Genomic DNA, 22,344 nt, shown 5'->3' on the forward strand with positions numbered 1-22,344 from the left:
AGTGCTATCAGGCACAGATTACAATACAACACTCACCCTGTCATCGTGGCCATCTTGTAATGTAGTGTTTTATATTGAGTTTGTTTTGGTTAAACTTTTTCTTCAGGGACAAAGTACAGTATGCTTGATATGCATTTAAATCATTCTACACATAAAGTAAGTAGTGAACAACAGGTCAGTTAACAAAATGGTACTCAAACGTTCAAATAATCCTCTTTTAATAAATTACAAATCAATGTACACTGTCTACAGCCAAGACACCCTTTTGGGATGCAAATTAAAAAACTGATTCGAAACACAGAGGTTGGACACATAAAAAAATGACAAAACAAACCATCTGAACATATTCACCAAATAATGAAATAAACAAATTGAAATAAACTAAAAGGTACTAATCAAACATGAATTGATATCAAACATTGAATGACAACAATACATTTACTATGCACAGGCACTGCATAGGTTGACAGCTAAGATAATAATACTAGCCATAAAAGATGCGATGAGAGTATGATGAGATGAAGGGAGAGAAGGACTGAGAGATGGTGGGAGAAGTAGAGTGAGGGATGGAGGCTCCTCAGAGGAGGATGTGGAGGAGGGCGGTGGCCAAGGCGGTGAGGGTCAGGCTGAGGGAGGAGACGGCAGCAGAAGCAGTGGCACTCTGGAAAGGCACTGTGTGCTTCAGCATCCATTTCTTCTCCTCTGTCAGGCCCTGCCTGTCCAGCTCAGCCCCCATTAGCTCACGTATGGTCAGGTAATAATTATCCAGCCACTGCAGCTGAAGGGGAGAACAATGGAGACTGGGTCATTGGGGCACAGACACAAATGAGCAGCAACCCAGTGCCACACACCACAGTAAGCTGGTACGGACACACATACATGCACTCACACATGCCACATGCACGAGTGAAGGCTCCTCAGAGAAGGAAGGGGAGGACGGACCATCCTTCTCAGTGAATTTCATAAAAATACTGAAACATTAAAAAAGTTATCCCTTTTAGATAAAACTATACTAAATATATTCACATCTCCAAATAATTAATTAAAACACACTGTTTTGTAATGAAGGTCTGCAGTGGCCTCAACAGTACTCTGAAGGGTAGCACCATGGTGTAACCAGAGGACAGCTCGATTCCGTCATCTTCTGGGTGCATTGACTTCAATACAAAACCTCATGGCTCTCTCCCCCTTCCATAGACTTACACAGTAATTATGGCAACCTTCGGAGGACGTCCTCCAACCTATCAGAGCTCTTGCAGCATGAACTGACATGTCATCCACCCAATCAAAGGATCTTTCGAATGAATCTAGTACTGAAAACATAAGCTACAGCTAGCTAGCACTGCAGTGCATAAAATCTGGAGAGTAGTTGACTCAAAGAGAGAGAAAGACAATAGAGGAACAGTTTTGAACAAATTCATTTCTTTAAAAATAAAGGAGAAGCAAAAGAGATATTTAATTATATTTTTGTTTTACTTTCACTTAGCTAACAAATGCAACTAGCTAGTTTATCCTACTCAAACACCCGGCTCAAACAAAGAGGGATGCTATTGCTATGGCTATGGTTATCCAACACTGGAACTCTTCCAAGTCAAGGTAAGCTTTTGGTTTTATAACTGTATTGCCAGAGTGCGTAGATGCAAGAAGGAATTCTACAATGAGCAAATGTCCACGCTGTTTGTACAGTATGTGGCTCCTATGAAAGTTAACTGTGTTTGCATGTGATCAGGGGTGTATTCATTCCACCGATTCTGTTGAAAAATGTTTCTTAAATGGGAGCAAATGGAAAGAAATGGGGATAAACATACCTGAATTTGTCCAATAGAAACTAATTTAGAACTGCTGGACTAATGATTACACCCTAGATCAGCTAGATGCAGGCAAGAGTGTGCAAAGCAGTATTAAATGTGTCACTGTCTGTCACCTCGATTACTAAAATGTTTCTCTCGACCAATGCACCTACGTTGTAAACTTTTTAGGTTGTAGTAACCTCATGATGGGTACAGGGAAAATGAGAGTATCAGGTAGTAGCCTAAACCTATTGATGTTACATTGAGCTGGGTGAATGGAATATGAATGACAGTCATCCAATATGCTGTAGTAGAAATAAGGCCATGCTCATAAAAAAATAATAGTTCTCCCTCATCTTAAATGTCACCTACAGCCACTGACATGCACGCACATATACACACACAATGAATGTATAACCTTAGAAATAAGGTTAGTGAAATCAATAACTTTCTAACATAAGATCAAATTCATATATTAGCCATTTCTAGGACTCACTAGATAATTCATTTGATGACAGAGCTGTAGCAATACAAGGATATAACACCTATAGAAGAGACAGGAATGCTTATGGGTGAGGTGTTGCTGTATACAGTGCCAGTCAAGCTTGGACACGCCTACTCATTCAAGGGTTTTTCTTTATTTTTTACTATTTCCTACATTGTATAATAATAGTGAAGACATCAAAACTATGAAATAACACATATGGAATCATGTAGTAACCAAAATAAGTGTTAAACAAATCAAAAAATATTTTATATTTGAGATTCTTCAAAGTAGCCTCAAACAGTCACACTCCAAACTCCACTATGGCCAAGACCAAAGAGCTGTCAAAGGACACCAGAAACAAAATTGTAGACCTGCACCAGGCTGGGAAGACTGAATCTGCAATAGGTAAGCAGCTTGATTTGAAGAAATCAACTGTGGGAGCAATTGTTAGGAAATGGAAGACATACAAGACCACTGATAATCTCCCTCGATCTGGGGCTCCACGCAAGATCTCACCCCGTGGGGTCAAAATGATCACAAGAACGGTGAGCAAAAACCCAGAACCACATGGGGGGACCTAGTGAATGACCTGCAGAGAGCTGGGACCAAAGTAACAAAGCCTACCATCTGTAACGCACTACGCCGCCAGGAACTCAAATCCTGCAGTGCCAGACGTGTCCCCCTGCTTAAGCCAGTACATGTCCATGCCTGTCTGAAGTTTGCTAGAGAACATTTGGATGATCCAGAAGAAGATTGGGGGAATGTCATATGGTCAGATGAAGGGACCAGGACGACTGATCTGTGTAAAGGAAGGAATGAATGGGGCCATGTATCGTGAGATTTTGAGTGAACACCTCCTTCCATCAGCAAGGGCATTGAAGATGAAACGTGGCTGGGTCTTTCAGCATGACAATGATCCCAAACACACCGCCCGGGAAACGAAGGAGTGGCTTCGTAAGAAGCATTTCAAGGTCCTGGAGTGGCCTAGCCAGTCTCCAGATCTCAACCCCATAGAAAATCTTTGGAGGGAGTTGAAAGTCTGTGTTGCCCAGCAACAGCCCCAAAACATCACTGCTCTAGAGGAGATCTGCATGGAGGAATGGGCCAAAATACCAGCAACAGTGTGTGAAAACCTTGTGAAGACTTACAGAAAACGTTTGACGTCTGTCATTGCCAACAAAAAAACTTTTGTTATTGACCAAATACTTATTTTTTCCACCATAATTTGCAAATAAATTCATAAAATCCTACAATGTGATTTTCTGGATTCCCCCCCCCCCCTCATTTTGTCTGTTATAGTTGAAGTGTACCTATGATGAAAATTACAGGCCTCTCTCATCTTTTTAAGTGGGAGAACTTGCGCAATTGGTGGCTGACTAAATACTTTTTTGCCCCACTGTATATGTCACTCCCTTTGGTTCCTTCCCCAGGCATTATTGTTTCTGTGTTATGTCTGTGTGTTGTTCATGTTTCTTATGTTATGTTTATTTATTAAAACACTCACTCCCTACACTTGCTTCCCGATGCTCAGAGCACATCGTCACAATGAGGTAGTCACCTGGAATGCATTTCAATTAACAGGTGTGGCTTGTTAATAGTTAATTTGTGGAATTTCTTTCCTTCTTCGTGCGTTTGAGCCAATCAGTTGTGTTGTGACAAGTTAGGGGTGATAGCCCTATTTGGTAAATGACCAAATCCATATTATGCTCAAATAAGCAAAGAGAATTGACAGTCCATCATTACTTTAAGAGATGAAGGCTAGTCAATTCAGATACATATCCATGTAATTTATTAACCTTTATTTAACTAGGCAAGTCAGTTAAGAACAAATTCTTATTTTACAATGCCTGCCTACCCCAGCCAAACCTTCCCCTAACCCAAACAACTCTGGGCCAATTGTGCGCCGCTCCATGGGACTCCCGATCACGGCTGGTTGTGTTACAGCCCGGGATCTAACCAGGGTCTGTAGTGATGCCTCTAGCACTAAGATGCAGTGCCTTACCACTGCACCACTCGGGAGCCCTAAATGCTTAAAGAAGATTCTATGTCAAGTGTTATTGAAGTCTTGAGTTTGCAGGTTCACCTGGCACATCTAAAGTCTTTTCTTTTGGGGTATTGCTATCGGTCACCATGTGCTAACAGTCAGTATCTAAATAATGTGGGAAATGCTTGATAATGTAGTGTGATGTAAACAGAGGTCTAATTTCTTGGGGACCTGAATATTGACTGATTTTCATCAAGCTGTCCACTCAAGAAGAAGCTTCTCCCTGTAACCCCTGCCTATAATCTGGCTCAGGTTAATTAATCAACCTACCAGGAACAAGATCATCCACATGTATTGATCACATTTTTACTAATACTGTAAAACTTTGTTCTAAAGCTGTATCCGTACCCATTGGATTCAGTGATCACAATAGCTAGCTAACATAAGGCTCTAACTAGCAAAGCAAACGGTCCTGGGATACAAATAATAACGTCATACACGTAATGTTAGCTAGGGAGCTAGCCAGCTAACCTTACTTAGCTAGCTAACAGTACTCTTTAGCTTGAAATGAAACCACTTTCTGTCAAAATTAGAAATGAGTAATATCTGAAAATGTAGCAAGCTAGAATATCATACCCGTATACATCATTATGCATGATGGATGTGTTTCCCTGTCACGGAAGCCATTCCACGGTTGCCCTTAGTTTGAAGATGTAATCCAGAGACAGTTGTTTTCTCCATCTCTTTAGCTATCACACTCTAATTCCACTTATTTCAAAACTCGATCCTTCAGAAAGTGGAGAGTAACACTTATGCAGCTCCACTACACAATACATTTTTTTTAAAGCCGTGTTCGTCAGGATTACCAACACGGACTGACCAACTCAAATAGACAAAAGCCTTCTATATGGCTAATTTCTTTATTTTTACTATTTTCTACATTGTAGAATAATAGTGAAGACATCAAAACTATTATATAAAACATATGGAATCATGTAGTAAGTAGTAACCAAAAAATGTCAAACAAATCAAAATATATTTTATATTTTAGTTTCTTCAAAGTAGTCACCCTATGCCTTGATGGCAGTTTTGCACACTCTTGGCATTCTCTCAACCAGCTTCATGAATTAGTCACCTGGAATGCTTTTCTAACAGTTTTCCAACAGAGTTTCCACATACACTAGCGTTCAAAAGTTTGGGGTCACTTAAAAATGTCCCTGTGTTTGAAAGAAAAGCAATTTTTTGACCATTTAAATAACATCAAATCGATCAGAAATACAGAAATACATTGTTCATGTTGTAAATGACTAGCTGGAAATGGCAGATTTTTTAATGGAATATCTACAGAGGCCCATTATCAGCAACTGTCACTCCAGTGTTCCAATGGCACATTGTGTTAGCTAATCCAAGTTTATCATTTTAAAAGGCTAATTGATCATTAGAAAACCCCTTTGCAATTATGTTAGCACAGCTGAAAACTGTTGTTCTGATTAATGAAGCACTACAACTTCTTTAGACTAGTTGAGTATCTGGAGCATCAGCATTTGTGGGTTCGATTACAGGCTCAAAATGGCCAGAAACAAATAACTTTCTTCTGAAACTCATCAGTCTATTCTTGTTCTGAGAAATGAAGGCTATTCCATGCGAGAAATTGCCAAGAATCTGCAGATCTTGTACAACGCTGTGTACTACTCCCTTCACAGAACAGTGCAAACTGGCTCTAATCAGAATAGAAAGAGGAGAGGGAGGCCCCGGAGCACAACTGAGCAAGAGGACAAGTACATTAGAGTGTCTAGTTTGAGAAACAGACACCTCACAAGTCCTCAACTGGCAGCTTCATTAAATAGTACCTGCAAAACACCAGTCTGAACGCCAACAGTGAAGAGGCGACTGGCCTTTTAGGCCGAGTTGCAAAGAAAAATCCATATCTCTGTCCAGTGTTTTCTTTTTATTGGCCAGTCTGAGATATGGCTTTTTCTATGCAACTCTGCCTAGAACCCTTTTTTGTTTACTACATGATTCCATATGTGTTGCTTCATAGTTTGATGTCTTCACTATTATTCTAAAATGTTAGAAAATAGTCTAAATAAATAAAAACCCTTGAATGAGTAGGTGTGTCCAAACTTTTGACTGGTACTGCAGGTCATATGTGACTCGTTTAGGCTTTTACGGTAGTCCTATGTGTGTGTACCGAAGTAGTGTGAGATTCACTTTGAGCGACAGGTGTACTTTATTCAAACTGCAATAATATATGAGCGCTGTTTCTAAAAATGACCAACATACAAGATACCATTTTTTTTTTTAAGTATCACGGCTGAACATAAACACGAATAGATTACAGATCAGGCTACATGTACAAAATGAAAGTGCTGGCTTTGTTTTCTCGCAGACCTCGGATAGTTAGTAATTTCACTGCTGATAAACGTCATACGTGGTTTAAAAAATAAAAAAAAATTGCAGGTCTTGGAAGCTGCCTGTAAATTATGAGGGGGATTTTCAGAGGAAACCCACACTGTCAGCATGCATACACTTCAACCTGTCAGTCAAATGTGTATTTACCTCATGCTATCATACTAGATGTCCCAGAGAATTGAACCGTTAAATGTTTTTGAACCTTCAGTCATACTATAATGCAGTCATAATAATGACCTAACGTGCATAACAGAGATCATATACACACATAGTAACTCCTATGTTGCAGTCTCCACTGACCCCTTTTTGTCATTTTACATAATACATAACAAATATAATAAAGGAAATTAATGAAGGAAATTAAATTACATTAAATATGTAATTGAATGATTGGCATCATGTCAGTCTTAGTTCAGTTGTTAATTGAGCTGACACTAGCTGTGATGGCGGTGAGGATGTTTTATCATGACTGCTGATGATGTGTTTACTCTATGATATCTGCTGTCATTACAGCAAGTAAGGCCTCATGACAGCGCGTACAAGTTAAGCGTCAACACATCGTGTGTTTCTTACCTGTTGAGGGCTCATGAGAGAGGTGTCAATCAGCTTCCTGTCATACGGGACTAATGATACGGTCTCAAAGGTCAGGTAATTATGGCCATACTGCAGGAGAAAAATACACAAAGGGCAGAAAGTCAACGATTGTCCGCCTTTGGACACATTCCTCGCGGACTACATTGCAGAAACATGCCAGATCTCACAACTATTGCACTTTGTGATGTAAGTGCCTTAATGTGTTTGGACCCCAGGAAGAGTAGCGGCAGCAGCTAATGGGGATCGCTTATAAATACAAATGTGTTTAACGTATCAGCATTTAATATAGTCATCTGATGTCGGACTGCATGACGTGGCCACTCTACCATAAAGGCCTGATCGGTGGAGTGCTACAGAGATGGTTGACCATCTCCACAGAGGAACTCTGGAGCTCTGTCAGAGTGACCATCGGGTTCCTGGTCACCTTCCTGACCAATGCCATTCTCCCCCGATTGCTCAGTTTGGCCGGGCAGCCAGCTCTAGGAAGTGTCTTGGTGATTCCAAACTTCTTCCATTTATGAATGATGGAGGCTACTGTGTTCTTGGGGACCTTCAATGCTGCAGAAATGTTTTAGTATCCTTCCCCAGATTTGTGCCTCGACATAATCCTGTCTCGGAGCTCTACGAACAATTCCTTCGACCTCGTGGCTTAGTTTTTGCTCTGACATGCACTGTCAACTGTGGGACCTTATATAGACAGGTGTGTGCCTTTCCAAATCATGTGCAATCCATTGAATTTACCACAGGTGGACTCCAATAAAGTCATAGAAACATCTCAAGGATGATAAATGGAAACAGGATGTGCCTGAGCTCAATTTCGAGTCTCATAGCAAAGGGTCTGAATACTTATGTAAATAAGGTATTTCTGTTTTTAATTTTTTTTAAAATCCATTTTAGGCTGTAACTTAACCAAATGTGGAGAAAGTCAAGGGGTTTGAAAACTTTGCAAATGCACCGTAGATGTCAGACATTTTACATCTGACAATTGACGTCATATTATGAATAGCTAGAATCTTTCCACAGCTTTAATACTTCCCCATCATTGTTAAATGTTATTCATATTTACCCACACTTATCTGATATTTCCACATGTTAAATAAAAACGCTGTAGTTCAATAGTTTATCTACCTTTGTGTGAGCTGGCACGATGACGACAACATCTTCAATACGGATCCCAAAGTCATTTTCCTTGTAATATCCTGGTTCTGGAAGAGACACAACCTGCTCATGAAATAAAGGTCTCCATTCTCTTCATTATTCATTCAAGTCAAAAAGGTAGCTAAAAATTCTAAATGAACCTTTGTGACAAACCTCAAGATGTTAATTGAAGATAAGGACACAAATTTGACTTGGTGAGATCTTACCTATAGACGTGAACATGCCTTCCCGGAATGGAATGTTATTGCCCTGAAAGCCAACAGGCCCTGTGACGGAATTGAGATGAGTCAAATCCCAAAAATATATGGTTACATACTGTACCAGCTACATTAATTTCCTTCCGTTATTTTCAATAGTGGATTCAAGGATTTTTTTTAGCATTGAGAATAAAAAAATGTAAAAAAGAGAAAATAAAACAGTGTGATTGCTACAATGAAATTAAAACAACTCTGAATATCAGTATCATAAAACGATACTAAAGATTCAAAATTAACAATAAGTAAAGCAATTGTACATTCATGGACACCAAAGTAGTTTCCCACGCCGTGACCCGTCCCGTGGCCGTAGTTCAGGCCCACTTCCCACAATGCCCGGCGCCCCAGCATCTCCATGTTTACACCTGTTGATAAACAAAAGCGTTAATGTGCACACGGTGTCAAACATCCTCCAAACCTTTACAACCACTTCTTGTTGGCACACTTTAAAACATGTATTTTTCCTTCCTCTCTTGAAGTAATCACTGATTTAACACAAGCGTGAAAGTAAAGATTCCCTCATCAAATCAAATTGTATTGGTCACATTCACGTGTTTAGCAGATGTTATTGCGGGTGCAGCGAAATGCTTGTAATATACCTTTCAGTCATGTCAGATCAGCGATCTCAAACTGTTCTTCAAACAGGGCCTCAAACAGACACAATGTACTTTGTGTAAAATAAGCACAAAATCACCTTGCTAATGGACTAGTGAAAAAAGAGTTCCCTCTTGTGGTTGTATAGAACATTGCGTGTGTGCTTTTACATATCCACCAGTAGTCGCCTCTGAAAGTGTGACGTGAATGAGCATCTGCTTCTGTGCAGTTGTACACTGCATTGCACTCACCTTTTGTACCCGAGGGGAAGATGGTCCGAGAGATTTCAATATTTCCCATGAGCACACGAGTGAAGGCCTCCTTTGGAGTGAGAGAACGGTGTAGATCAGAGAATTGGTTTGAAATGATGAGAATAGACATATGAAATAACTATAGGCGACATAAAGTTATATATCATGTATAAAGGTATATATCTACATATTCATTTGACGGAGATAACACAATTTCACTTGGGCCCCCAAAAGGCTAGGGCCGGCTCCGACTGCGGGTATGGATGTGGGTACGCAGACCCGTAAGCCACTCCGGCCCCTTGTGATGAGTTCAGATTTTTTGTGTCCCTCACCCCTATCAAAGTTGCCCATCCCTGGTATATATAAAGCTACTTAGCCCCATAGGGCCACCTGTACCTTCTGCATGTCGGTGGGGATCCCCCAGTGAACAGTTCGTGTGATGTCAGTGGTCCCATCTCTATGGTCACAAGAAGAACAAGTCATGGCTCACATTTGAATCAATGTGGATAATAACTGAAGAATAAACTGCAAATATTTACCATGGAGATCCTATTAAATTACTAATATAATGTGTTATTTGTAATTCTATGGTGATAACTACATTCTCAGCTATAGTGAATAAGCTTCTCTACTCACAGATACTGGCCACCGGAGTCCACCAGGTACATCTCATCAACAGTAAGCTTTCTGCTAGTTGCATTAGAAGGGCTATAATACAATGTTTGTGACAAAACAATAGTTAGTGGTACTGTGAGGCAGATACTAAGCAAAAACCATTAGGAGACAAGGTGGAAAAGGAAAGCTCTAGATACCTATAGTGGGCCAGAGCAGCATTGGGCCCACTGGCAGATATGGTTTCAAAGCTTGGCCCCCTGCTGTCCTTCTGCTTGCTGTCAAGTGTCAAAGATAGTGTTAGCGATTAAGTGTGTGTGTGCTTAAGTGCTTGCGTTTGTGTGCATACATGCATGTGTGTGTGTGTGTCTTCTCCCCACCTGCGACACTCATTGACGTAATATGCTGCTGTCATCTCTGTCTCTTTCCCCTCTGGTACAACTTTTTCCAGCCACATCAGTAGCTGCATGACTGCTACGGCATCCCTCACCTACGGAGAGCAAGGGAGGACAATCAGACCACACAAGGTATTCCCCTATTACACCTGAGAAGTAGGATGACGTTACCCTTGAACTCTGGGGCTGTATGTTTCAAGCGTCTCAAAGTAGGACTGCTGATCTAGGATCAGATTAATGTAATCTTATTAATTGTGATCTAAAAGATAATACTGATCCTAAGTCAGAACTCCTATTCTGAGATATTTGATACATACGGCCCCTGATCTCAGATCAGCATTCCGTTTTTTCCCACAGGTTAGGCTTTTCAAGCTGGTGGAGGTTAGGATTTGTAATGGTTTAAGTTAGGGTGTGTAATGGTTGAGGTTAGGGTGTGTAATGGTTGAGGTTAAGGTGTGTAAGCTGATTACTAGATCTGATTCAAAGGACAACGTCCATCCAGAGTCATAATTCATCCAACCACATTGACATTTTGGCCCATATTAAATGTGAATGCCATGACAACAGTCTGTCATATCTTACTGCCGCGCTCAGATCTGGATCTTTATCTGGATCCCCATTAGCTGACAGCCATGACGGAAGGAATGGAGGAATTTATAATAGCACACCCGTATAAGAACCATACATTTAAGGGCATTATTGGTGCCAATCATAAAAGCTGACTTTAATGGTGATGGATAGAAGACAGAATCTTAGACAGGATATACCATGAAGGGTTAATGTATGCAATCTTGCCTCCAATATAACAATCCCAATATGGAAAAGTATGGCTTGTCAAGGTGAACTGATAACACATCTGAAGAGCTATTGGAGCCACCAGCGTTGCTGTTGTAAGACTTTATGGCTTAATAAGAGCACAACTCAATACAGAGAGGGAATAGGGAGTCTTTAGTCTCCAGCTCTGTCTGTCTGTCTGTCTGTCTGTCTGTCTGTCTGTCTGTCTGTCTGTCTGTCTGTCTGTCTGTCTGTCTGTCTGTCTGTCTGTCTGGTCTGGTCTGGTCTGGTTTGGTCTGGTCTGGTCTGGTCTGGTCTGGTCTGTCTCTGTCTGTTCTTCTTCCTTATCAGGACCATAACGTCCTGACAAGGTAGGAAAACAAGAATAGTTTTGAAAAGTCAGGACTTTTCTCATGTCTTGAATTTGTTAAAATGCTATTTTAGGCTTAAAGGTTAGGTTTAGGATTTGTGGTTAAGGTTTTGGGTTAAGGGTTAGGGTTAGGAAAAATAGGATTTTGAATAGTGTGTGTCACATACATGAGCATCTCTCAGGATGCGCTGCTCTGTCTCGTCCTTCACCGCTTTAGTGGTCAGCACCGGAGAGTAGGCACTGGTCAGTAACTTCTCCTAAAACAAAGGGGTAGAACAATATGGTTTTAATACTCTCAGTTCCTACTCATCTACATGAAATGCGACACAACAACAACTTTCTTCCACAGTAAAGTGTAGGGAGGTGTGATAAATAAATATACCACACATTCAATGGACCATTCCCAGCCAGTGAGGAGTTTAATAATAGGTCAATATCCCCACCCCTGTCCTCACCTCTGGAGTGATGAGCTCGTACAGGGCGTAGTTGGTGTACTCTGTTCCAATCCACACCTTCACACCAGATGTGGTAATGTAGTTCTCCAGCATTACCCGCACGTGTTCATATTCGAACAACTGCACACAGTGGGCCAGGTGGAAACAAGTGGATTGCAGGTATAACTTCAAGTCTTCTGTCACTCTCTCTTTGTGTACAAACAACCTGAGAGGGAGAGAAAAAAATTAATGAGCAACTTTTATGGCGCACAAAGGGGCACGTTTGAGCACTGCAAAGCAGTGCGGACTGGGACATCAGACTCACCAGATCTTATTCAAGGTCAGCAGTGTATAGGAGTAGAAGAAGGGGTTGTAGGGGACATCACTACCGCGCAGATTAAACAGCCCTGGAACAGAGCAGATAAGAAGACTTTGATGAGGACTTCAAGTAATGAAGTGTTAAGTTAATGGATATGAATGTGGAGTGTCCAGGCATCTTACAGGCAGTCTCATCAAGAGCAGAGAGCAGGACCGCTGTGGGCTTGTAAGGATTGTTTGTCATCTGAGTCCGTATGTGGTCCACTTTCATCTGCCAGGTCCTCTCTGTCAAACGGGTGTGTGTTGGCGCCAGATGAGAAAACACAATCAGACTCTGGGTCACCATAAAGGCCATTTTGTTTTATGATCCCTCCATTTACTTACTGTCTAACAGTGGAGTGTATTCGTGGATGCCAAGGGAAGCCAGGTTTCCCCAGCAAAGTGACCAATATTTTTTATCTTTCGTCTCTCTGTGTTTTATGATTTTCCTTCAATTTTGAAGAGGCTGAATCTATCTCACCAGGGAAAGCATCCGAGCTAGTGAAATAGTGCCTCTCTTTTTCTGTATTTGTGGGTCCTCTATCTGATTCTGTCTGGTCAAAAAGAGTATGACGTTGTTGCCGCCTGTAGCATTGAATGCACGGGAAGCTAGCGAGCTTTTGGCTTCCTTGATTAAAAAAAGTATAAAAGAATAGCCTTCAGCGTTGAGCTAAAGTAAACTGGCGAGCTAGCTAGCTAAAATAGGCCCTTTCCTAAATTAGCAATAGATGGAGATAGGGATTTGGACTTGTGGTTTTACTTAATAAAATACAAACATGTTTAACCTTTAATTCTCCGTACTGGCCAATGATTATAACGGTGATTCTGATCCAACCATATATTCACATAATGTGCCCCTGGCCTGAGAGGATGGAAGTTGAATATGTAGCTCTGGATACGAGTGTCTGCTAAATGGCTCAAATTTAAATGTAGAAGGCTAATGCTAGCTAGCTAACGTTGCCCATGAAAGGAAGTTAGGCGAGCGAGCAAGCATTTTAGCCAGACACCCTAGGACAACAAAAAATAAAAGCGTGTACTGTATGACAGAGTGATAGACCATTTCATCAACATGAAAGAGAGGAGGATGGCATTTGCGTTTCTCTACAAGTAGGGTGAGTCAACATGTTTTTTCTACTTGCACGCACGCACACATACACACACACAGAGAAATCAGAACCATGGACAGCCACATCATATTTAGCTTACGTTGATTGGACTAAATTGTTTTTGGTATATTTTAGTTGTCACTATATTAGACTAAGCATACGTGATTTGATGATGTTGAAGTTGAAATGGTGATGGGAATAGTGGAGGCAGCTCCTGTTTTCTTTGTAACTCTCCATGGTTCTGAATCAACAGTTGTTTAGTGGTCCAACAATGTTGGAAACATTAACTTGCTTGACCATGCTGTAGGTCATGTATCTGTTACTTGCAATACGCTTTGTGGACTTCAGACAGACGTTGCTCTCCAGTTTAGTGATGAAACAAGGTGTGGGTCAAATTTATTCTGCCAATGTCTTCTTATTCTCTCAGCCTTAGGCCTATACAGTATATCACGGTGGCAAGGCATACGAACTACCAGGTTATAGAGCAAACAACGCAATTACCACAACACACAGGTTGTGATATGGCTTTTTTTGGGGGGAATAAGTGCACGAGCTGTCTTTTTCCAAGTCGGTCCATTAGACTATGATTACCAAAATTCACCGATGACATTATGCTATAAAGCTCTCTGATTATTCACTGTTAATGGTTTAAACACATTTTCCATGACTTCGCCATTTTAACCAAATTTCCATGATTATTATCATAGCCTACATGCAAAAGTAAGCATTATTGAAATGGGGAAGCTGCTGTGTCTGATCCAGTGTAGACTTACCACCTCCTGGCATTGTTCCCTTGATAACGGCAATTAGCCCCCCCACATAGAACTGCACAGTTAGTCACATGATGTCAACATGTGGTCAACCCTCCATCGGGAGAGCACCTGGGTGTGCAGGCTTGGCTTATGATTACAGCCCCGAAACACTCAAGTCTGCTTATCAAGGTCCCGTTGAGCAGATGATGTTTAGCCTACAATGTGGTTAGACCAGGGCTTGAACAAAAGCCTGCACACCCAGGACAGCCTACTGTCACTCTCAGACCCACAGACTAGCGTCAAATAAAGTAAAACAGAGTGGGAATCAGTAAATGAATGCCCACTCTCCTACTCAATGAAGATCTTGTCTTCATTCCAATTTGATCAACATGTTTTGCTTCAGTATGCAAATCTGGGACAGGGATAGGTTACTTTGTTTTTTAATAGAGGAGCTGGTACCCAATTCCCCAACAATTAGATTTGCTGGTACACGTTCAGGACAGCTCTGTACCAAGTCAGGCACTGACTATAAGTGTTTATTATCAGGGGAAACACACAGAGACAAGACTAATGGAAACAACCCCATTCATTTCCGCCCCTTCCACAGAGTAATAATCGGCAATGATTACCAGCCATGAGCAGTTAAAGGGGATGTTTATGACAGTTTGTGAGCCTGTGGCTTTCTGCACTGTTTGCAGGTATTTATCTATTCATCAGCCCAGAGATAAGGGAACTGCACAGTAACTTACTCGCTCACTCACACACTCATCACACGCACACACTCACACACACACACACGGATAGACAGTGGCACACACACACCTACGACTCTGTCGGGCAGGCGGGTGAGGTTATCAGGAGGGATGAGGGGTCTGTCTGTCCACACTCTGTCCACCAGGTTGTCAGGGATGGACTTCAGCATTAGCTTGGCTGGAACTAGGTTGTAGCTGTAGGACTCATAGGTTTCTATGGGGTTGGAAAAGACAACCATTATACAGTGGTACATCCTGCAGGGATCGCATACACAGCATATACTGTATGCATTTACTGTACTTTGGATCAAAGCATCTGCTAAGTGGCATATATATAGCCATATATTTGATAGTACATGAATACTTATTTGCTAAACCAAAGTGCCATAGTCTGTCAAGTATGACATGGACCTTTATGGACTGCCTTACGGATAGAGAAGAGGAAGGGGTCAAAGCCGATGTTATCAGTGTCCGAAACCTCCCGAATCAGCCAGTCAGCTATACTGCTGATGGACACTGTGGAGCAGAAGCAACAATGGGACAGACCAAACATTTGCTTGAGTAAACATTGTCACAACAGTCATCTTTCTTGCCGAGACAGTTTCATGTGTTCAGATTACATGAATTAATGTTTGACATTTGGTAGCCTTGACAATGTGTTTGTTTAAGGTTACCTCTATCATAGCTCTGTTATAATAATACACTGAACGAAAAAGAACACAACATGCAACAATTTCAAATTTGTTGCCGAGTTACAGTTCATATAAGGAAACAGTCAATTGAAATAAATTCATTAGGCCATAATCTATGGATTTTGCATGACTGGGCAGGGGCGCAACCAATCATAATTAACGTTGGAGGCGACTTATGGTCGAGAAATTCATGTTAAATTATCTGGCAACAGCTCTGGTTCCCTCACAACTTGAGACATCTGTGTTGTGACAAAACATTGTGCTGTGACAAAACTGCATATTTTAGAGTGTATTTTTATTGTCCCCGGCACAAGGTGAACCTGTGTATGATATGCCACACCTTTCAGGTGGATGGATTACCTTGACAAAGGATATAATGCTCCCCCAAAAAATGTGCACGACATTTGAGAGAAATAAGCTTTTTGTGTGCATGGAACATTTCTGGGATCTTTTATTTCAGGTCATGAAACACAGGGACCAGCACTTTACATGTTGAATTTATGTTTTTGTTCAAACTTATATTTGACAATACAACGGGTGTGCTTGAGCTACCTTATCCCAGACCTGCTGCCCGACCCCCTCACTTCCTACCTGCTTCTGCTTCCTGCTAACCCCCCTCCGCACCTTTCATTTTGAAACTTTGAACGCTTGTTTATGAAAAGCCAATTAACATTGACTCCCGAGGTGTTGAATTGTTGCACCCCTACAGCCACCATGGTTATTATTTGACCCAGCTGGTCATCTATGAACGTTTGAACGCTTTGAAAAAAAGATCTGGCCTTACAGCATGTACCCATAAATCTCCACCTGGTACAGCCAGAAGAAGACTAGGTTTCTAGGTTTCTCCTAGGTTATTGCGTCCTAGAGAGTTTTTCCTAGACACTGTGCTTCTGCATCTGCATCGCTTGCTCTTTGGGGTTGTAGGCTGGGTACAGTGTCTGTAAAAAACGTTGTGCTGCTGGTGATATAAAAAGGGCTTCATAAAATGAATTTGATCGATTCATTGATGGCTTGTATCACTGTGCACTTTTTTCGTGTATGTGTTTGTGACTGTAATTCCTTTCTCCTTTTGTAGTTTCATCAGATAGAGATGGGCATTTGAAATGAGAGGATCAGGCAGACAGGAATGCAACACCGTCTGCAGCTCTAGGCTAGTCAACACAGTCTGCAGCTCTAGTCTAGTCAACACAGTCTGCAGCTCTAGTCTAGTCAACACAGTATGCAGCTCTAGTCAACAGAGTCTGCAGCTCTAGTCTAGTCAACACAGTCTGCAGCTCTAGTCTAGTCAACACAGTCTGCAGCTCTAGTCTCTTCTTTTTGCAATACAGTCTCATGCACACAAACGACACACACAAAGGACATGTTCATGTTTTTAAACTTATGTAAATTGTAAAGACGTTTGTCTGTAATGTATTGTTTGGTTATGTGTCGGACCCCAGTAAGACGAGCTGTCTCCATTGGTATCGGTTAATGAATCACATCAAATCATCTTACCATCTTTCTCCAGCTCCCAATTGCAGTCCATTTGGCGTTCAGCCTGGACCCAGTAGCGACTGTCTGTCCAGAGGACCGCCTTGTTCAGGGTCACCACTGCTGTGCCTGGGGAGGGAGGGTTACATTACACATCATGGAGGGTTGTGTTCAGTTTCAATGATGTGTGGCCATGTCAGAGTTATGGTACTCTTTTATGCATAGGCAACTTACAGTGCATTCGCAAAGTATTGAGACCCCTTGACTTTTTCAACATTTTGTTAAGTTACAGCCTTGTTCTAAAATGGATGAAATATATGTTTTTTCTTAACCATCTACACAATACCCCATAATGACAAAGCAAAAACAGGTTTTCAGAAATGTTTGCAAATGTACTAAAAAACAAACTGAAATATCACATTTACATAAGTATTCAGACCCTTTACTCAGTACTTTGTTGAAGTACCTTTGGCAGCGAATACAGCCTCGAGTTTTTTTGGATTTGACGATACAAGCTTGGACAACTGCATTTGGGGAGTTTCTCCCATTCTTCTCTGCAAATCCTCTCAAGCTCTGTCCCCTGGCTGGGCCACTCAAGGACATTCAGAGACTTGTCCCGAAGCCACTTCTGCATTGTCTTGGCTATGTGCTTATTGTCGTTGTCCTGTTGGAAAGTGAACCTTTTCCCCAGTCTGAGGTCCTGAGTGCTCTGGATCAAGGATCTCTCTGTACTTTGCTACGTTCAACTTTCTCTGAATCTTGACTAATCTCCAAGTCCCTATCACACTCCCTATTTTAGAAACGTTTTCAAATTGATTAAATCCTTAAAAACAGAATTACCTTACAGTATTTACATAAGTATTCAGACCCTTTGCTATGAACCTCGAAATTGAGCTCAGGTGCATCCTGTTTCCATTTGTCATCCTTGAGATGTTTCTACAACTTGACTGGTGATTCAGTTGATTGGACATGATTTGGAAAGCTTCCCCTTCCAACAGGACAACGACCCTAAGCACGCTGCCAAGACAATGCAGGAGTTGTTTCGGGACAAGTTTCTGAATGTCCTTGAGTGGCCCAGCCAGAGCCCGGACTTGAACCCCGATTGAACATCTTTGGAGAGACCTGAAAATAGCCGTGCAGCTACACTCCCCCATCCATCCTGACAGAGCTAGAGATGATCTGCAGAGAGGAATGGGATAAACTACCCAAATATAGGTGTGCCAAGCTTGTAGTGGCATACCTAAGAAGACTCAATGCTGTAATCAACTGCCAAAGGTGCTTCAACAAAGTACTGAGTAAAGGGTCTGATTACTTATGTAAATCTAATATTTCAGTTTTTTTAAAGCTTTTTTTGATGAGGGGGAAAAAACGATTTAATCAGTTCTAGAATAAGGCTGTAACGTACCGAAATGTGGAAAAAGTCAAGTGGTCTAAATACTTTCCGAAGGCACTGTATATGACAAGTACATACCCGAGGGACGTACAACAGTAGAAATGATCACAAATTATTCAAAGCATTTTCATAACACAATCATAACAGCTTTGTAATACTGGTGTTGACCTCTATTTATACAGTGGGGCAAAAAAGTATTTAGTCAGCCATAATTTGTAAATAAATTCATAAAAAATCCTACAATGTGATTTTCTCGATTTTTTCCCCTCATTTTGTCTGTCATAGTTGAAGTGTATCTATGATGAAAATTACAGGCCTCTCTCATCTTTTTAAGTGGGAGAACTTGCATAATTGGTGGCTGACTAAATACTTTTTTTGCCCCACTGTATATCGCAATCTGCCAGACTCAGACTAATCAGAACATCTGCCGGATATAAAATAAAAAATACTATAAAATACCTTTTCTCATTCACAGGGGAGAAATTTTAACTGTGCTTGGAATGATCTATTCATCTGCCTGAGCTCTAGTACAGAAATGGCATTGATCATCCGTTTATGTCAGTGCAATAGTCCAGGAATAGATCTCCCCATCAATCTGTCCAACCTGGACTCAAGGGTAGACTTAACGTAGTGTACCTAAATCTGTCTCCCTCCATTTAGTATGGTATGTATTCATTTGTGGATGTCCATCCATTTAATTTGATATTTTACAAGTTATAATTTGTATGGTATGCTATGAAGTGCAATTTGTAGAATATGTTATGAATTTGCAATACATTTGACATGTTACGAATTCCAAGTTGTTGTTGTTGATGTTTGCTAGGTGGCTAAAGCTAACGTTAGGTAGGTTGCTAATGTTAGCTAAGCTAGGGGTTAAGGATAGGGTTAAGGTTAGGAGTTAGGTTAATGGGTTGAGGTCAGGAAAAGGGTTCGCTAATATGCAATTGTTCAAGTTGTTCTTGATGAGATTTGAACAGACAACCTTTGGGTTTCTAGATGTTCACGTTATACCACCCTCCTTTAATTTTTTTGCCTTACGTAACCTCCTGTCTTATGTAACCATACCAAATGTAACATCTCAAACTAATTTCAGTGTTTGAGTTTACTATGTTACGTCTAGTCTTTGAGACCAGGCTGATCGGTCTTTGGAAGCTCCCTGATTCACAGCTCATTTGTCACTCATCGATGGCTCTGAGAGGGTGGGGGAGGGGGCAGGGAGCTGATGGATGTGGGAAGGAGAAGCGGTGAAGATGGAGGAGTGGAACAGAGGGTATCAGGAGAGGAGGGTGGGAGTGAAATGATTGTGGGACTAGGAGGTAGGAGAGGATAAGGAGGAGGAGGGAAGAGGAGGAGGGTGAGAAATGAACTGAGAAGTAGAACGGTGAGATGAATGGGAAGGACTGAAATTGAGACAGGAGGAGAGGTGGTAGATTAGAACTGAGGGGAGGCGAATTAGGAGCGGAAGGGAGAAAAAGGAAGGGAGGAAGGAAAGGACATCTAGGAGATCTACCTGCAGAGCCTGTGAAACCCGTCATAAAAGCCATCCGTGCATCACGTGGGGCGATGTACTCACTCTGTAGGAGATACACATGCTGTCAGCACCACACACAACACACACACACACACACACACACACACACGCACACACGCACGCACGCACGCACGCACGCACGCACGCACGCACGCACGCACACACACACACACACACACACACACACACACACACACACACACACACACACACACACACACACACACACACACACACACACACGTTCACAATGCGCACACATATGCTTACATACATACACACACTCCTTCCTACCAGGTGAGCGTCTGTCCCAGGGAGGATATAGGCATAGACATTGACAGATCTCATAGCCTCCCTCAAGGCCTGCAGCCGTAGGATAGTGTTGACCACGGTGGAGGGCAGGTACTGGAACAAACAGTAGAGAGAGTCAGAGGGCTGAATTCCAACCTTCAAATCTGTGTGAATCGCCTACTGACATGAATGCATGATTCACGTGATAGTCAGAGTCACGATGGGTGGATTTCTCAAAATAGAGAGTTTCCTGGAATCCAAAACTCAAGTTCCCCAATATTTGTCCAGACAGAATGAGTGAAGTAAAACAACAGTGGAATTGAGTGATATTTAGTGTAGATTCCTTGGCCCATATTCATAAAGCATTTCAGAATAGATGTGCTGATCTAGGATCAATAAATATGAATTCATCAAATGATATGGACAGGGAGGACCTGATTGTAACCAGAACGCCTGCTCGGAGTCTCTTTTTAAATATGAGTGGAGGCTAATTATGCCAATGAGTGGACTTTAGATTTGTAAAAACAGGGCTGCATACTCTGTGTCTGACCTGATTACATATTGACTGATCTGACACTCATTCACTTCACATTCATTTGAGTCCCCAGAAGGGACGTGGTATACAAGGACACATGCAACAGCACTAAATCTGGGCTAGATAATCATACCGGAGGGATTGCAGAGCAGTTCCTCTCAGAACCACCGTCTGCACGAATGACATTCCAGCTTCCTGAAATGGGAAAAAAACTAATGAGGAAGAGACCTTGGAAAGTGACAATTAAAGTGCTGTGTAAGCGCGTTTCTAGATCAATGTTGTTGTTCAGTTACTGATTTTAATCAGACATTACAGTCTGGGCAGCCAGGGGCAAATGAGGACTAAATGCAATGGTGAGAAAATGTTAAATTATAGAATCTCTTGCAAGTAGAGAAAGAAGAGAGCAGCCAGACAAATCGTGTATAATAATACCTTTCATAAAATCCCAGTGCAACACAATAGTTCTCTCAATGAAAGAAAATAGAAGCAATCAAAAGATTGACTTCTCAACAACATGCCAGAATGCATAATCATTGATAAGAGTGTCATTCTCATTAGATTCATTCTCAGGCAAATGACATTCAAAGATATTCCAATGAATTATCCAACAGGCATGAAACCAACAGCAGATGGCAAATTCTAATGTACCCTATATCAACCAAGAGCCTCTCGCATTTCGCACAGAAATCCTACATCAATCATCACAGGAAGTTAGAACTAAACTTTTACCTCCAAGTGCCAGAAGAGTGCCAACCAGGAGCCAGTCAGAAAAGGGCATCTTGGCACAAACTGTCTGCCACCAGCGATTCCACAGAGAGAGTGACGGTAATGCCTGCATGAATGTACTGTATGTGAGACAGGTGCGTGAGTGGGTGTGTCAGTGAGTGTGTTGCCACGTCTCTCTCCTCCCTCTGTCTGTACGATACACCATGCACTATCCCCTCTTCTGACAGAGATCAACCACAACAGCTTAAAGGGTGGAACTTTGGCTGAGGTACGGATCTCTTTTCTCCGTTCCATAAATTCTCTTTGCTCCATGCCATAAAAACCAGTGTGTCATTTTGCCGTTGCCGCTCAGCTCCACTGCTTGTTGCCCTTCTCTCTTAGCAGTCCGAGGCATATAAAACAATATTCCCTTCAGGATGCCCTTTTATTTGTATTTCATGGTTAGAAATTACATCATTAATCGAAGAACCTGATAACACAGGTTCTATGTAATACAGGTGGTCTCTTGAAATAAAAATCTATTTTGTAATATGGGTCTGTTCTGCACGAGATACCCAAGCCTTGCTGCATATAATAGTGCAGCACTGTGGTCATCCTGCACAGGGCTCCTGGATGTATGCCTCTCACACA

At 41.6% G+C, this 22,344-nt stretch overlaps 1 protein-coding gene across 1 annotated transcript; it reads right to left on the bottom strand.

Moving 5' to 3' along the window:
- Nucleotides 1–201: 201 nt before the first annotated feature.
- On the bottom strand, nucleotides 202–21,885 carry xpnpep2 (X-prolyl aminopeptidase (aminopeptidase P) 2, membrane-bound). The gene is made up of 21 exons (XM_035744676.1): nucleotides 21,718–21,885; nucleotides 21,122–21,183; nucleotides 20,457–20,567; nucleotides 20,142–20,205; nucleotides 17,263–17,367; nucleotides 15,506–15,592; nucleotides 15,147–15,290; nucleotides 12,611–12,712; nucleotides 12,435–12,516; nucleotides 12,131–12,335; nucleotides 11,843–11,932; nucleotides 10,517–10,626; nucleotides 10,337–10,414; nucleotides 10,161–10,232; nucleotides 9,921–9,981; nucleotides 9,525–9,594; nucleotides 8,940–9,044; nucleotides 8,632–8,691; nucleotides 8,396–8,472; nucleotides 7,247–7,336; nucleotides 202–778 (listed from the first exon to the last, which is right to left on the bottom strand). The coding sequence occupies exons 1-21, from the start codon at nucleotides 21,824–21,826 to the stop codon at nucleotides 578–580; spliced, it is 2,085 nt and encodes a 694-aa protein (XP_035600569.1). The 5' UTR covers nucleotides 21,827–21,885; the 3' UTR covers nucleotides 202–577.
- Nucleotides 21,886–22,344: the final 459 nt, after the last annotated feature.

Source organism: Oncorhynchus keta, chromosome 30, assembly GCF_023373465.1.
Source record: "Oncorhynchus keta strain PuntledgeMale-10-30-2019 chromosome 30, Oket_V2, whole genome shotgun sequence".
Taxonomy (NCBI): Eukaryota; Metazoa; Chordata; class Actinopteri; order Salmoniformes; family Salmonidae; genus Oncorhynchus; species Oncorhynchus keta.

Bases quoted from the DNA above. Each gene is read 5' to 3' on its own strand.
- xpnpep2 (XM_035744676.1), bottom strand. From the start codon at position 21,826: ATGCAGGCATTACCGTCACTCTCTCTGTGGAATCGCTGGTGGCAGACA. The intron at 12,517-12,610 runs GTAAGATGCCTG...GCTCTGTTCCAG, and splicing joins TGCTCTTGATGAGACTGCCT to GGCTGTTTAATCTGCGCGGT. The intron at 9,045-9,524 runs GTGAGTGCAATG...GTTTATCAACAG, and splicing joins CTTCCCCTCGGGTACAAAAG to GTGTAAACATGGAGATGCTG.